Here is a 14,358-nt window from a genome sequence, read left to right on the forward strand (position 1 = left end):
CCTGGGGAGCAGCTTTGACTTGCAGTGATCTCATTCAGTAGGCTATAAAAATGGTTGGTTGATCAATGTGTTGTTAAAATATAAAAGCTCCCGTTCTCAAATGGTACATGTTTACGCGCTTCTCTTTGCCTCTTAAGTCCTTTGGTTAAACAATGATTCAACATATGACTTTTTTTTCTGAAGTATTTTAATGAGGTATTTGAACATCTTACGCAATTACGTTTACCCACGGTTTTTCTATTTATAAGATATCGTGTATCCTTTTTGTAACATCCTTAGCCCAAAATGTATAAACTGATTCCCTTTTCATACTGTAGAATCAAACCTAGCCCACCCAAACTTGGAATCTCTCCTCCCCATCATAATCAAATTATTATATTTTAGTTTGTTTTAAGCTACCTCTCTGATAAAGTGAGTTTCAGAAGCTGAGATGCTGCTGCAGATCAATGCAGGGTCACCTGTGTGTGGTTTCTTCGGGGCAAGGGTAAGCTCTTGTGGCAGACGCCTGCTTGTAGTATGTGGACTTGAATGCCTGATACATTTCTGAGGCATTCTGGGGGGAAACCACCTGTCTTGATTTATCAGGCCATAAACTAAAATGGCTGCTGCAGATTGTGTTCCAGGTTTTGGTTGAAGAGTGAATGAAGGCCAAACAAAGGCCATGTAATTACTGGGAATTGCAAGAATCGAGAATGATTCAAAAATTTCCAGACACCAGTTTCTTTGAGAATCCGGTGATGTTTGGGAAGGTGGAAATGCCTACTTTTTTTTTACATAATTTAGGTGTCTTAATCCTCTCCAGTTCTATTAAATAGCTTTAAAAACCTTTCTCAAAATCCTTTCCACTTCTTTCCCGACTCAGAAAGCCGGGATAAGAACACAAGCAGCATGTAGCTGCTGCCTTTCATTTTCTCCCATATTTTGGCTAGCACAAATAAGGAAACAGGTATTTGGGGCTCAGGAGAACTATTTGGGTAGCAAATGTGCCAGGTGTGCGGAGGTGGGTCTCTACAAGACATGTGCTGGATGTGTCTGTTCCGCTTTCATCACGGCAGAGATCCAGGACTGGACAATGTCTGCACCAAACAAAAACGGGCTAGAGCTTTCTGACCCCAGTTTTATGGCCTGTTGGCATGCACCAGCACTGCAGGGGGTCATGCTGGCCCCCCAGGGGTACAGGGAGCATCCCTGCTGAGGCTGCCCCAGCAGCTTGGCAGCACTGGCTCCCTCGGGATTCCTCTCTGCATTTTTCACATGCCTGGAAGACCCTAACCAGCCTGGCACAATTTGAAATGGCCACGAATATGCGTCAGCAGCAGCCTGCTGTGTGTCTGCTCCTGCTGCAGCTGGAGCCACACGTTGGTGTTGGGGCAGGCTGTCCCGTGCAGCGGTGTGGGCTGTAGGTGAGCGATGGTGTCGGGGCAGGCTGTCCCGTGCAGCGGTGTGGGCTGTAGGTGAGTGCAGGGAAGGAGAGGTGTTGTTTCATGGCCACTGCAGCTGCTGGTGCCTTGTTAAAGAGGTTAAAAAATTTGTATTAAAAAGCACAAATGTGAACAGGCGCAAGGATCAGTGCAAACCAAAGCCAGACATCCTTATCTGAAACAGGGTCTCGTAACTGTAACATTTAATTTTGTGGGGGTGAAATGAGATGGCTTGCAATGAAGTCACATTTAAGGGCCACTGTGTTTAAAGGTTCATTTTACTTGGAAGTATGAGATTTCTAAAGCTACCAATCACCCCCACTGAAGTGTATAACTCCTCTCTTTTGTTACCATAGCAATGTTAGACCACTGATTAGATCAGAAATCTTAACAAGCTTTTACAACCTTCTTTCCAATTTACTTGAAAACTTGTAGGTTTGGGGAAAACCTTGGCCTTACCGAGATTGTTTAAGAGTGCTGGTCAAACAAAATGAGCAGTTTGCATTTAGATCATGGGAAGTGGGTACGTCCTCCTGCTTTCTGTACTGCCAAGCACAGCAAGGTGCCGAGCCCGTAGTCTCGGCTGGAAGAGATGCAGGTTGGGCTCAGAGCCCCGGGGCTGTCCCCCATCAGGGAAGAGGGAGGGCATTGGGGCCTGGCAGTGCTGTTGGGCATGGAGCAGCAGCTCAGGTAATTTGGGTGCCAAGGTGAACATCTGTCCTGATTAAGGCTGCTGAGTCAAAAGGGAGAATACAGATGTGTCCTACCAGGGAGACAGGCCTGCCTGGGACATGTGCTGCTGCTCTGAGGGGTGCTCAGCGAGGATATCCACCTGAGCAGTCAGGAATGCACTGTCTGAGATCCAGCCCAGCTGGAAAAAAGAATGCTGTTCTGGTTTTGAAGTGGTGTGATCAGAAGAAAGTCTCCAGGCCATTTCTAACTGTAGTGTTTATCCATGTCACAGTGAAGTACTGAGCTTCATATTTCAAGTTTGCCTGCTTGCCAGCCAACAGTGGAATAAAGCTTGCTCAGACTCAGTCTCTCCTCTTTCACCTTTTTCTGGGTTGAAGAAAGGACCTATGCTGCTCCCACTAGCACAAGTGAACTCGGTGGGAGCAGGTCCTGTGTGCATGAATGACTTATTTTAAAATTACTTTTCTTCCTCTTTCTTCTACCATCATTAGCAAGACTTATTTCTGTTTTATACAGCTGCGAAAAGAAGCCCTGGGCAGCAGCCTCATGAGTTCCAGGAAATGAAGCAGAGGTCCTTAAGTAAAGATGGCCATCAGGGAAGCAAGTCCAGTGACTCTGGTGAAGAAGCAGATAAAGATTTTATTTTTGTTTAGCAATCAGTACAAGTGCTTCGTAGCGCAAGAGCTTTTCATAACAATCAGGGTACAGCAATCAGCAGCCCTTCTAGCCAGCTGCTCTTTCACAACAGGTACATTTCCATGCAGAAAACCTGATCTTCCAATTGTGATTTACAGTGCACTCCCTTGGCATTGATTCGGTCCTTAATTTCTGTTCTGTACAATGCAGTCAGTCCTTTCCATGCCTTTGCTAAAGCCAGCGATTCTTTCATGTATTCTACTTGAATTTCTCTGAAGCAGCTACAAAGAGCGCCCTGCATTAGGGCATTTAGAAAGCAAAGCAAATTAACTGGACACTGTCTTACACTAATACACTGTACAGCAGGTAATGTGTTGTACTGCTGAATGTAAATGTGTCAATCTGCACGTGACTTACCTATAAATATATTCTTGCGGTATGCAATTGCACATTGTAATTATATTAAAAGAGCACACTAATAAAATAATTTGTATAGATTATATATATTAAATGCTTGGGTATGGTTTTTACCTTCTCCCATAGGGAACTTCTTTCTTCCTGTTCTCGTACTGTACATAAAACTCCAACGCTTACATTTGTGTACCGTCAAAAAGCACAACAGAGAAGGGTTTGGATGACGTATAATCATGGTATGCTTCCACATTCATATATTAATGTATATAGTTGATTGGAATGAGGGCAACTGAAATTTTATTAATATTGGTGTTTTCTAGAGGCCTTCCTCAGTTCTGTCTGCATATTAGCTTCCTTTCAATGTGTAATTCTACGAGAAAAATAGTTCAACATGTAAAAACATTTCAGCTTTTGAGGGAGGGGGTGCAAATTTCACAGCTACCCACTTACATTACAGGTTGAAGGGATTTTATTCATATGTATATTTGTAACAATAAAAATGATTTTACAACTGAAATAGTAGTCTTTGTTTTTACGGCACTTTTTGTGGTCTTGATGGTCTCTGCTCTTTGAATGATGGCATTGTGTCAGGTAGACAAAATGTGCAGTGAAGAAAACCCCCATATAATCTTTTTCTGCTTCTAGTGAAATGTCTGTTCCTGCTGAAAGGGACACATACACATCATCTTCGTAAAACTGCTGAAAGAAAAATCTCTGCTATCTCCTCCCTTGGGATCCTTCAGCAAAGCAGCCTTCATATGAGCAGGAAACACCTGCTATCTAAATTCTCTATTTTGGTTCTGTAGGACAGAACAAAATTGTTTTGGTAACTCTCCCAAGAGCAATTTCCCTGACCCTGCTGCGGCTCCTTGCCTGGGTAGAAATGCTCAGTTACCTGTCTGTCAAATGTCCTTCTGTCTGATCCCTGCGCACATACCTGCTATTGCCAGTTCTATTGCAGTATAAAGGGCCATTAAGTCAAAACAGTAGCCTTTTATACCAAAACATCTCAGAAGCACTTTGTAGAGGTTTATGTCTCAGAAGTAGGCTACAAGGCTGAGGAAAAGAGGTCCTGAAGGCTTGATGTTCATACCTGGGATTTGCACTGTTTTGAAATTCTGCATTTGTCTAAAGTTAAGGGAAAGTTCTCCATTTTCACATACGTACATTCTTGATTTATTGAGCATCAGTGAGAACAAAAGACAAATGGCAAAGAAAAAACTTGAGATAGTTGTATTGGAAAGGAAAAATAATCCAGTCATAAATAAACTGCAATTTTTTTTTTCCCATAGGATATGGAAAAGACAACTGTCTGATTAGTGTAAGTATGCAAGAAGGGTTGTCTGAGTTGTTGGTTTTGTGAATTTAAGAAAAATTAACACGAAGGTTTGTGGTATTTATAAAAAAAAAGACTGACTTCCAATTGCTGAGAATTTCTCTTAACTTGTGCTTGATATCCTACTCACTAGTCATCATGTAATGAGTAATCATGGCAATAGCGTGTGCCCATCACCCTGGTATCAGTAAACCAAAGACCATTATGTCTGAAATGCTGGATACAAAGTATGTGTAAGGTAAGGAGAAGCTATAGTGCTGTAATAGTTCGAGTATAAAGATTTCAGTAGCCAGCAGTGTTTTTCCATAGTAGTTATGGAAAGCCTTTCCAGTCTTTATTTCAGCCATCAATGTGTTGTGGGTAGGCTGAGTGGTGGAGAAACAACTTTAGGGGAGTGCTAGTGTGAGCTCTTGGAGATCTGGGGTTAGTTTTTGTGCGTCTGTGGTTTTGGGTGTGGGGAGGAGCAGTAATTTTCATTGCTTTATTATCTTTCTGCCTGGCAAACCCAGCACTGTCAGCCCCACTGCAAAGAATTCACATTGCATCCGGAGTGCCCCCGTTGTACCTCTTCTACGTTTGAGAAATGGTGACTTTTGTTTTCAGTATCTTGAGCACATAGAAGCCTGGGTAAGTGCCAGCGTTTCGGGGACGTAGCAACCACTGTAGCTAGCCTGGTGCCAAGCCAAGCTGGTTGGGAGGTGTGGGGGGTCTGGCTCCAGGGGGCAGGGGAGGTGCTGCCTTTTCACAAGCTGTGGCCCCTCCAAAGCAGATGTGTGGCTGGACGAACCCTCCTTGTTTCTTTTGTTGTCTCCCTGCCTGTCCCAGGCTGTCTGCTGCCCTAGCAGGGTGAGAAGGGTTCAGCTGCTTTGATGGGATGCCCATGGCAGAGATCCCTGGAGCTCCTGGGAGGCTGCCACAGAGAGATCATCTAGTGGTACCACTGAAGACAAGAGCTGTTAGTTGTTGTCCCAGGGCATCCATAGCATTTTTGAGTATCACCGATACTCTGTGTTCCTCCCTGTCCCACAGCAGGCACTGCCCAAGCACCTCTAGCTGTGCTGGCAGTGGTGGGAGCAGAGGTTGGCAGGGGAGATGTGGCTTGCTCCCAGGCATGCCACCAGCCTTCCTCTTGGAGCCAAGGGCATCTCCGCAACACCATGCGCCATGCTTCATAGTCTGGCCACTCTGAAAGGGCTCATGGAGTCCAGCTTAGCTTATGTCCAACAGGACAGTTTGCTCCCTAGGCCATTGCTGGTCTTGGGCAAGACAGCAGCTGCACGTTGTATTTGCTGTGCTTGGAGGTGACAGCGAGGTCCTCTGCATCCCTCCATGCACATGAGCTCATGTCCCGTGTGACTACATCAGGTGAGGGACCCAGCAGCCCTGGTTACCCCGTTAGAAATGCTGCCCTGGAAGGGGTCCTAGTACCAGCATCTCTGGTCAGAGCTGCACCTGCCTGATCCAGCCTTGGGGAAATGCCGTGGAGAAGCTCTCTTGGAGGGAGCTGCTCTGCCCTTTCTGCTCCTAAATCTGGTTTTCAAGTTTTCCCATTGAAGAATTTCACCCGTATACATAGCAGGAGCACCTCTCCACCTGCAACGTGCTGGAGAAGGGCTGCAGCTGCCTGCCAGGCTCCAGCGTGAACTGGGCTTTACACCACGTCTGTAGGACCTGCTTCCCACTCCCCGCTAGAGGCTAAAATCTGGCTGATAGATCTTGAGCATTTTAAAGTATTCCCTCATGTGCAGTAACAACAGCAAATAGCTGCTTTCTAAGATGGAAGCAGCAATTGTCTTAAATCCCCCCTCCCCCTCCACCAGAGCCATCCAGCTGGGGTGAGATCACCTGGGAGTTGACCTGCCTTTGACACCCCTACACTGGCTGTCCTGGGGCTGTATTAGATGCAGGTTTCAAGTGTTTGAGAAGCCCTGTGTGGGAAAGCAGTTATGCTGCCACAGTCCCTCCCAGACATGTGGCGGGGTCCTCAGGCCAGTGCCACTGTCCTGATGCTGCTTTGGCAATTTGCGATGAGCTCTGCCAGCCGACCCCAGCCCTGATGCTTTGGAGCCTGCTTTTTTCTGCTTTTCCAGTAAGTTGAACTGAGAAGAAGAAAAGCTGCGTGGGAGAACAAGGGTTTTAATTAGATTGATACCAGCCAGAGAAGACAGGAGAGGGGCTGCTAGCTTGGCAAATCCAATTTGGTTTCACTGAATGGAGAAGTAAAGTTAACTCTGTCGTCTCTGCTCAGCATCTCTCCAGGGGTGCCTCCTTCCCTTCCTGTTTGCTTAGGTGGGTCAGACCCAGTGGTGGGTAGGGGAGAGCCCCATGGAGGTTATATGGCCCCCACTTTATTTGCACAACATTACATTCCAGCTGAACACTGAAATAATGGAAGTCATTAACTGTAACTGAGACTGCAGCCACTGGCTGGGTAGCATTGAGCAGCGTGTGGCTGGAGGAAATGTCAGTTTTTCCTTTGGGAAGTCTATTCTTAGATCCCATCTGATGGCCTGAGGCCTGACCCCTCGCTTCCAGCAGCATCCCGGTGGGAAGGGATTGGCTGCACTCCCATAAACTCATGGGATCGCCACTGCTGGTCCAAAACAGAGGACGGAGGACTGATGCCTCTCAGTCTGGGGAGCTGCAAGGGGAAGGCTGGAAAAACCTGGCCTTGGTGGGAATCTGTGAATGGGAACATCTGCAGGACGGTTGTCCTCATGTCACATCGCATCCATCAGTACTGGGACCTGGACTGCCAGCACACCTCCACACACCCCCGCACCCCCGCACCCTGCACCAGCTGAGCCAGAAAGGATGGAGCCAGGATCCAGCCCGGTACAGGGATGAAGGATTTGCTGAGCAGAGGAAGAGATGGAGCTGGGGGGGAGGGAGGAGGGCATCCAGGTTGGAAGGTGGGGGTCAGGGTCTGTTGCTAAGCTGCTTGTACCCATCTGAGGGTGTGGTCAAAAAAAAGAAGAGCCTATTTCTTTTCTGCAGCAGGCAGTGTTTTATCTCTGATTTGATCTCCAGGCAAATGGTAGGGGGATTCACTGACTCCGTTATTTCCACTTTGTTGTGCTTTCAGTTTGTCTTTCATCTGCTTCTCCAGCATTTCCCTTTGCTCACAGACCCCTCGCTGGGTGGCAGCGCATCATCCCCACCCTCCGCAGCCCCATCTGCATACAGCAGCACATCTGGCACTCTCGCTTCCCACTGCACTGGTGCAAATCGGATGCCAGGGAAAACGGGTCACACCGAGAATCTGGGCTTGGGCTTTCTGCAGGACCCAAACTACCTGCAAAACACATGGTCAGCATGGTCAGTACTGGAGAAAACAGTGATGGGTGCCAGCGTTGGCTTCCTCAGTGCCTCCGGTCAGTGCAGAGCTGAGGGTAGCTGAAGCTGTTTGATGAGGAAAATTATTTCCAATTATAAACCCATGTCTGCATCTATTGGGAATTACCTTCTGAAACGGTGAGGGACAAAAGTCTCGCCACAAATCCAGATGCTGATTCTTTTGATTCCCTATTCTGGTCATGGAAACTCAAATATGTGACATCAATACTTTGAGTCTGGCCCAAAGAATAAGGCATTTGTCATCTGCACCCTTTTTCTGTTTCCACATCAGCAATCTGCACTTCTATGCATGTTTTCCCATTTACAGTTCCTTGATTAAGCCTTTCTACAAAGCTAGCCCAGCCTGGGGCTTGGCCACATGCTCCGTACTTTGGAAAAATTGCCATTATTTAATTTATTATCGGCATCAGCTAAATAGTACGGCATTGCTGGTGTCCCCCAGCTGGAGGGCTCCCTGACCCACAGCAGGGCCACATAATGACCGTGCAAATGCTGCTGGCATCAAGGCACCTACCAAAGCACGTTCATTTAAGAGCCAAATGCCTCTGAAATCAGGGTGTATCCAGGGTATTTTCTCCTCATTGCAGACGAGAACATCTTTGTGGGACTCCTCAAGGCAGGATTTTGGGAAGGGTGAGGGGTGTACTGTGGAAGTGCCTGCTGGGGAGGCTGGGAAGGTGCAGAAGCCACGTCAGAGGCTCCCTGAGCGGGAAAGCAAGGGCTGGTATCCACCAACAGAAGTCCACCAGAGCTGAAAGGAGGGCAGAGTTACCAGGAATAAATTGTTCATTTCTACTTCCTAGTGAGTCTGTCTTAGCTGTATCCCAAATTTTTGGTTGCATTTTTCAGGAGCCTTGCAGACCACAGAGAAAAGAAAACAAGTTTTCTAGAAAAACAGCTATTATTATACTTTTTCAAAGCTATTTTACATGTTCAGATTCACATTAAAAATAAAGAGTATTTCTTTATTCTTTGATGTCTAATTGCCATAATCTGAAAATAAACCAATAAAAGAAATATCTGAACTAATGACCTGCCATCACAAAGCCTTAATGGAAAAAATCATCCTGACAAGTATTATTACATTAAAGCCATTTCTGAACTTAAGAAAAAAAATAAAGGGACAGTGCTGTGGTTTTTGAAATATGTATCTTTAAAAATCTATTATGGTTTGAAGCAAAATAATTCAATTGTCTTCCCCCCACCCCCACCCCCCTTTTTCAGCTTTTCAAAACACAGATTTGAGTTCTTCTACCTCAAGCGTTACTACACAGTGCAAAGCCTGAGCCAAAGAAGTCCTTAATCAAAAGCATTCCCTACTTTTTAAAATACTGCCTACCTTTAATTCTTATTTATTCCTTTAAGGAAATAAGGCAAGGCAGAGCAGCTGCTTGTTTGGTACGTGAGCTGCACACACAGCAGCTATCTACCATTTGTTGCTTTAAAACTAATAGCAATAGATCCTCAATTCAATGTGCTGCTCAAATTTACAGTACTCTGCAAAAAACCTGCAAAACCATCTGCTTTGAGCTGAGGGTTTGGGTTTTTTTCATTCATGCTTTGCTGTGTCGAACCCCATTTTATCCATGCAGTGGGATGGCCGCATCCTCACCACAGGCTGGGCTTTCTCTCAGCTTACCTGGTTCCAGTCACTTTGAGCTAAATTTGTGCAATTCCACCCTAAGACCCCTCAATTCATCTTGTGCGATGCATGGAGGTGCAAAGCAGTTAAGCTATGTATCTGTGGGGTGGCCCCTATGTCTATAGGGTATATTGATGGAGAGTTTGGGGGGGGAGCAAATGCATAGCTGGTGCAAACAGGTGAGGAAGCCATCACCTCTGCAGCTTTTCTTCCCGTTTACAAGCATGCTCTGCTGCTGTGGGAAAGCAATGCCTTTCTCTGCTGGGGCAGACACTGGTGGTGTGTGGGAGGACAGGGATGCTCAGATGGGTGGACACATATCATCCACACTCTCGTGCACAGGTAACAATGAATTTTTGTGAGCTTTAAGCATTAAGCTTTAAGGTCTTTTTTTAATCTCCAACCTGAACCTGGTTTCACAGAGGTTGTGTGAGTTCCTAAATAAAAATCAGCAGTTTAAATAAGGTGATGCTTCTTGCCTGCTCTTCCTCCTGTGAGGGCATGGGGGAGAACCAGCTGTGACAAGTTCTTCTCAGCACCCTGAGTTTTGCATCAGTTCCTATAAAACTTCACTGTCTCTGTCCCTGTTGAATGCAGGTTGCTTCCCCTTGCAAAACAGGCATAGTATCTACTCTTAAGTTAGTTTTGTTAAGAATATTTTTAGTAAGAACCTAGTTGTCATGACCATACTACCAAGGACCCATGTTGGTTTCAGCCACAGTGATGCTTTCCAAGACCAGGTTACAAACCCTGCTAGAAACTGATGGGCAGCTCTTTGCTAAAAACCTAGATCAGAATGCTCCCTGTCTGGGGCAGATGGGCTCTGTGCCCAGGGAAGAGAGATGGGGCCAGAAAGTGGCCTCCATGCCCCACCGTGCCATGGAGCAGCACCAAGAGACCTCATCCCACTCAGGAGCTTGGGCAGCTCCTGTGGGGCAGGCGAGGCCACCGCTGCCATGGTGGGAGGCACTGGGGAGAAGGGGCTGCAGGGGAGGTTCCGTGTGGGAGCTGTCACCTTGCGGCCAGAAATGCTTTTTGGCAGCGAGGCAAGGAGGGTCAAAGAGAAACCTGTGGAGTGGCTGGTCATGCCAGCAAGGGACTTGTGCAGATGTCACCTACACATTTATACTTTGCTGTGTGTTGTTACCTATTGAACAGATGCTCCTTTCCTGTGCTGGGGTCCCCCATCTGGGCATGCTTATGAAACCTGGGGGCTGCTTTTAGCCTTGCTGCCGCATTGACTTCCTGGTGATCGTTTTTCTGGAGTCTAAAGGTGGCCCTGGGCTGCCGGCCAGGGGACCCTGGGACTGAGCTGCTCACAAACTTCTGCTTAAAGGCATCAGCTCCATAGCACCTCCTGTTCCTTTGCCCACTGGAAAAACTGGACATAGCTGTCGTAATCTCTCTGAAAGAATGTAATTTGCATACTTGATATTTCCTGAGTAAAACGCAACTTTTTGTTCTTCAGAGCTTTTTATTTTTTTTTCAGTTCAAATAGGAGTCTGCTCAGGCAAACATTAAATGCTTTTTAGAAGTCTTTTCTGCTCTGCTTCTGAGAGCCTCTCTAAAACAACCAGTATTCGCATAAAATCCAAATGTACATATTGAATCAAAAGCAACCTGGAAAAACTACCTGTAAGGGATCTCAAAGGAGATAATAAAGTTGCCACAAATGATTCTGGGAGCACACACGCAGACACTGAGCCCAGTCCAGGCACCTGAAGTCATGGCAGATGAAGATACAGGTGACACTCAAAGCACATGTAGTGCCAAGCAGGACCATCATGGGTATAAATACCAGCCTTGGCCAGCACTGAGCCCGCTGAGCCCCGGGTTTCTTCTTTTGGTCAGCACTACAGGAGGAAGAGGGTGTAGACATCCATCCACCTTCGTGCCGTGGCTCTTCATTCCTGCTGGGAAACCCTGCTGGGGGCTGGGGGGATGAGGTGCCCCGGCTGCTGCTGCGGTGCCATGAACCGAGGAGGAGGGGGTGACGGCTCCGCAAACTTCGCTGTTGTTGCTGTTGTTGCCCCCAGCCGCCACCTCTTCTCTGAGCCTCGCCTTTCCCTCCAGCGCTTCTGCTTCGTTCCGGACTTGGGAGGTTCTCCGGCTGGCTGCAGGCCGTGCGCGTCGGGAGCTTCCCCAGCGCACCCGGGGGGCTGGGAGCCCCCTGCCCAGCGCCCTGCCCGAGCGCCCCCTCCCTCAGACACGGGCCTTGCCCCGGGCCCGCCCGAGGCACCCGGGGCGCGGGCAGCCGGGCGGCGGGGCGGTGGGCCGGGCCCCCGGGGCCGTGCCGGTGCCCGGGGGGGGTCCCCGCTCCCGCGCCCCCGCGGGGCCGCCCCCGGGGCGGGGCCGCCGCCCTCAAAGCCGGGGCCGCCGGCGGCAGCGCGCAGAGCCTGCGCGGGGCTGCGCGGGGCTGCGCGGGGCTGCGCGGGGCTGCGCGGGGCTGCGCGGGGCTGCGCGGGGCTGCGCGGGGCGGGCGCCGCCGGCAGCACCATGGAGAGCGGCACCGCGGGGCGCCTGGACGCCGCCGCCTTCCTGGGCGCCTGGCGGCGCTTCGACGCCGACGGCAAGTGGGGCCGGCGGGGGGCGGGGGGCCCGCGGCGGGGTGGGCGCTGCGCAGAGGGTGCCCACGCGGTGGGTGCTGAGCTGGGGCCGGAGGGTGCCCGTCCGGGGGGGTGTCACGTAGGGGTCGCGCATGGTCCTGCAGGTGTTTCAGAGCCCCCCCCACCCCCCTTCCTCCTCATCCCGCCCTAATACCAGGTCTGAAAACCCCCCCTTTCACTCCAGAGTTTTTGCCTTTTCATCATCTTCCTGTTCCTTCTGCCGTTCCCTCTCGTGGTCCCACTTTGCGGGTTATTTTCCTGAAACTTTTCTGTAAAGAAAACTCCTCCGGCATCTGCACATCACCTTGCCTGGCACCCACACCGATGTGAACCGATCAACTCGAATAGGACCCCCCCGGGCGGGCAGGCAGGGTCCCCAGCTGAGACCCCTACCGACCTCAGCTCCCTGCGCACAGCCCGTGACACGGCCCCCAGAGCTCCGGCAGTGCTGCCTGACCGTTAACATATTTTGCTTTTATTTAGACAACGGTTACATAGAAGGGAAGGAGCTTGACAATTTTTTTCATCATCTCCTGGAGAAACTGGGACCAGAAGTAAGTACTGCGCCGTGTTAGTTGTGCATCAAGTCCAAGCGAAAAGGTCATTACCTGGAGAGATGACAATTTGCTGTTCCCTGGTTGCCAGCGTCCTTAGAAATCCCAGAGGTAAAGAGCTCTTCTCTTGGCAACATGGTGGCGTTTAAGCGGCTGACAACAAGCGCAATTGCCTGAGAAGTTTGGTCGGTTGGTTTCAGTCCAGCAGCTGCCAACATGGTGAGGCTGCGGTTGGCACCAGCTGAAGGGGCTGGTAGGAAGCATGGAGAGAAAGTCATTTACTGCCATTGAATAGAAACAAATAGAAAGCACTGGCACACAGTCTGGCAAGGTGAGGGGGAGGGCAATGATTTATTCAAGCAAGTGCTGATTAGTTTTGTTAATATGATGGGTTTCTTTCCAAGGTCAATTTTTTACAAATAAACTGTCATTAATTTTAAATGGTACTTAGGAAGGAGACATAGAACTGCATTGCCGCAAATGGCTGGAAGCCAAACAGGAGTCAGTCCTGTTGCTCCTAAGGTCAAGACCTGGCTCTCAAGTTTTTCTGGGTTTCTCCCCTGATTTCCATCCCTACTTCTAGCAGCGTTTCCCCTCTCTCACTCTCTGCATCTCAGTCCTACCAGCAGTTGCACTGGTTTCCTCAGCTCCAGGTCTTACGTTGCTTTTGACGGTCACCATCAATGAAAGAGAAATCCTGTCACTCAGGTCAGCTGCTCAGTAGTATGTAAAAAGTGTATTCTGATAACAGGTTTAATATTCTATTACATAGTGTGTGCCCAACTAGGAAGAGAAAAGGACTAAGCATTTTCCAATTGGAAGAAGAAGGTGTGCCAAAAACCAGAGAGGAAACAATTCCTTTAAGCAGAAAGTAATTAACAAAAATGGAAAAGGTAGCTGATAAAAGGCATAAATTTGTGAGTATCAAGTGTAAAATAGAATTAGACTTACCATCCAATTAGGATTCTTGGATCTTTGGGGCTACAATAAAAATATAGAAACTGTGAATAACTTTCCAAGCATGTTTTTGGTTAATTTGCAAGTGAATTGGGATTGAAATAATGGAAGTTTCTGCAGAAATGTCTTTCTAGGGCATGTATAGTTACATGAACAGATAGGTATGTAAAAAGACTTTAAAACAAATGTAAAAAGTTTCAACAAGAAGCAGCAAGAATCACTAGGTACACAGAAAATCTGATTTGAAGAGAAATGGAAAAGTTCAGGATGGTTTACTCAGGAATAAAAGATGAAATTGGGAGTTGCTGGTCTTGGGATATTGAAACACCAGTGCAAGGCACACTCAAATGAACGCAGCAGCAGCAAACACAAGGTGTTGGAGGAGAGGCTTAAAAGGAGGCCGCAGCGCTCCATGCTGCAGTGGTCACTGAAGCAAGGGACCTCCATGTGGGGCTTTCTAGAGTGAGTTCTAGCTGGAGATAAAACTGCAGTTTAGCCAGGGATCTCACAGGCAGCTTCCTAATGATGAGAGGTCAAGAGGAAACCACCAGCCCCACTGTAGCCCATAGCTGCCCTTGCACATCCCTCAGACAAGATTTTGGAGACAGCATCGCACCAGCTGGGTTGAAAACCCGGTGTGTTACAGCAGTTTTTGTGGTCTTGCTGACGTTGATCTGAACTGTTACACCATGCTAGGTATCAGTACACAAGAGCATGCAAAATGAGGGTGTTCTAGCAACGA

General features: G+C 48.2%; 1 protein-coding gene across 6 annotated transcripts in view; it reads left to right on the forward strand.

The window, feature by feature from the left end:
* Window positions 1–14,358, forward strand: part of CARMIL1 (capping protein regulator and myosin 1 linker 1) — a 238,805-nt gene that overhangs the window by 196,971 nt on the left and 27,476 nt on the right. For 5 of the 6 annotated variants that reach the window (XM_055704623.1, XM_055704624.1, XM_055704627.1 and 2 more), the window contains one exon: window positions 2,631–3,681. In XM_055704623.1, coding sequence (XP_055560598.1) covers window positions 2,631–2,767 — 137 coding nt within the window. In that variant the 3' untranslated portion in view covers window positions 2,768–3,681. Of the gene's footprint in view, window positions 1–2,630; window positions 3,682–12,588; window positions 12,660–14,358 lie in introns of those variants that run through there. The other variant, XM_055704622.1, reaches the window with a different exon arrangement.

This window comes from Falco cherrug, chromosome 3 (assembly GCF_023634085.1).
Source record: "Falco cherrug isolate bFalChe1 chromosome 3, bFalChe1.pri, whole genome shotgun sequence".
Taxonomy (NCBI): domain Eukaryota; kingdom Metazoa; phylum Chordata; class Aves; order Falconiformes; family Falconidae; genus Falco; species Falco cherrug.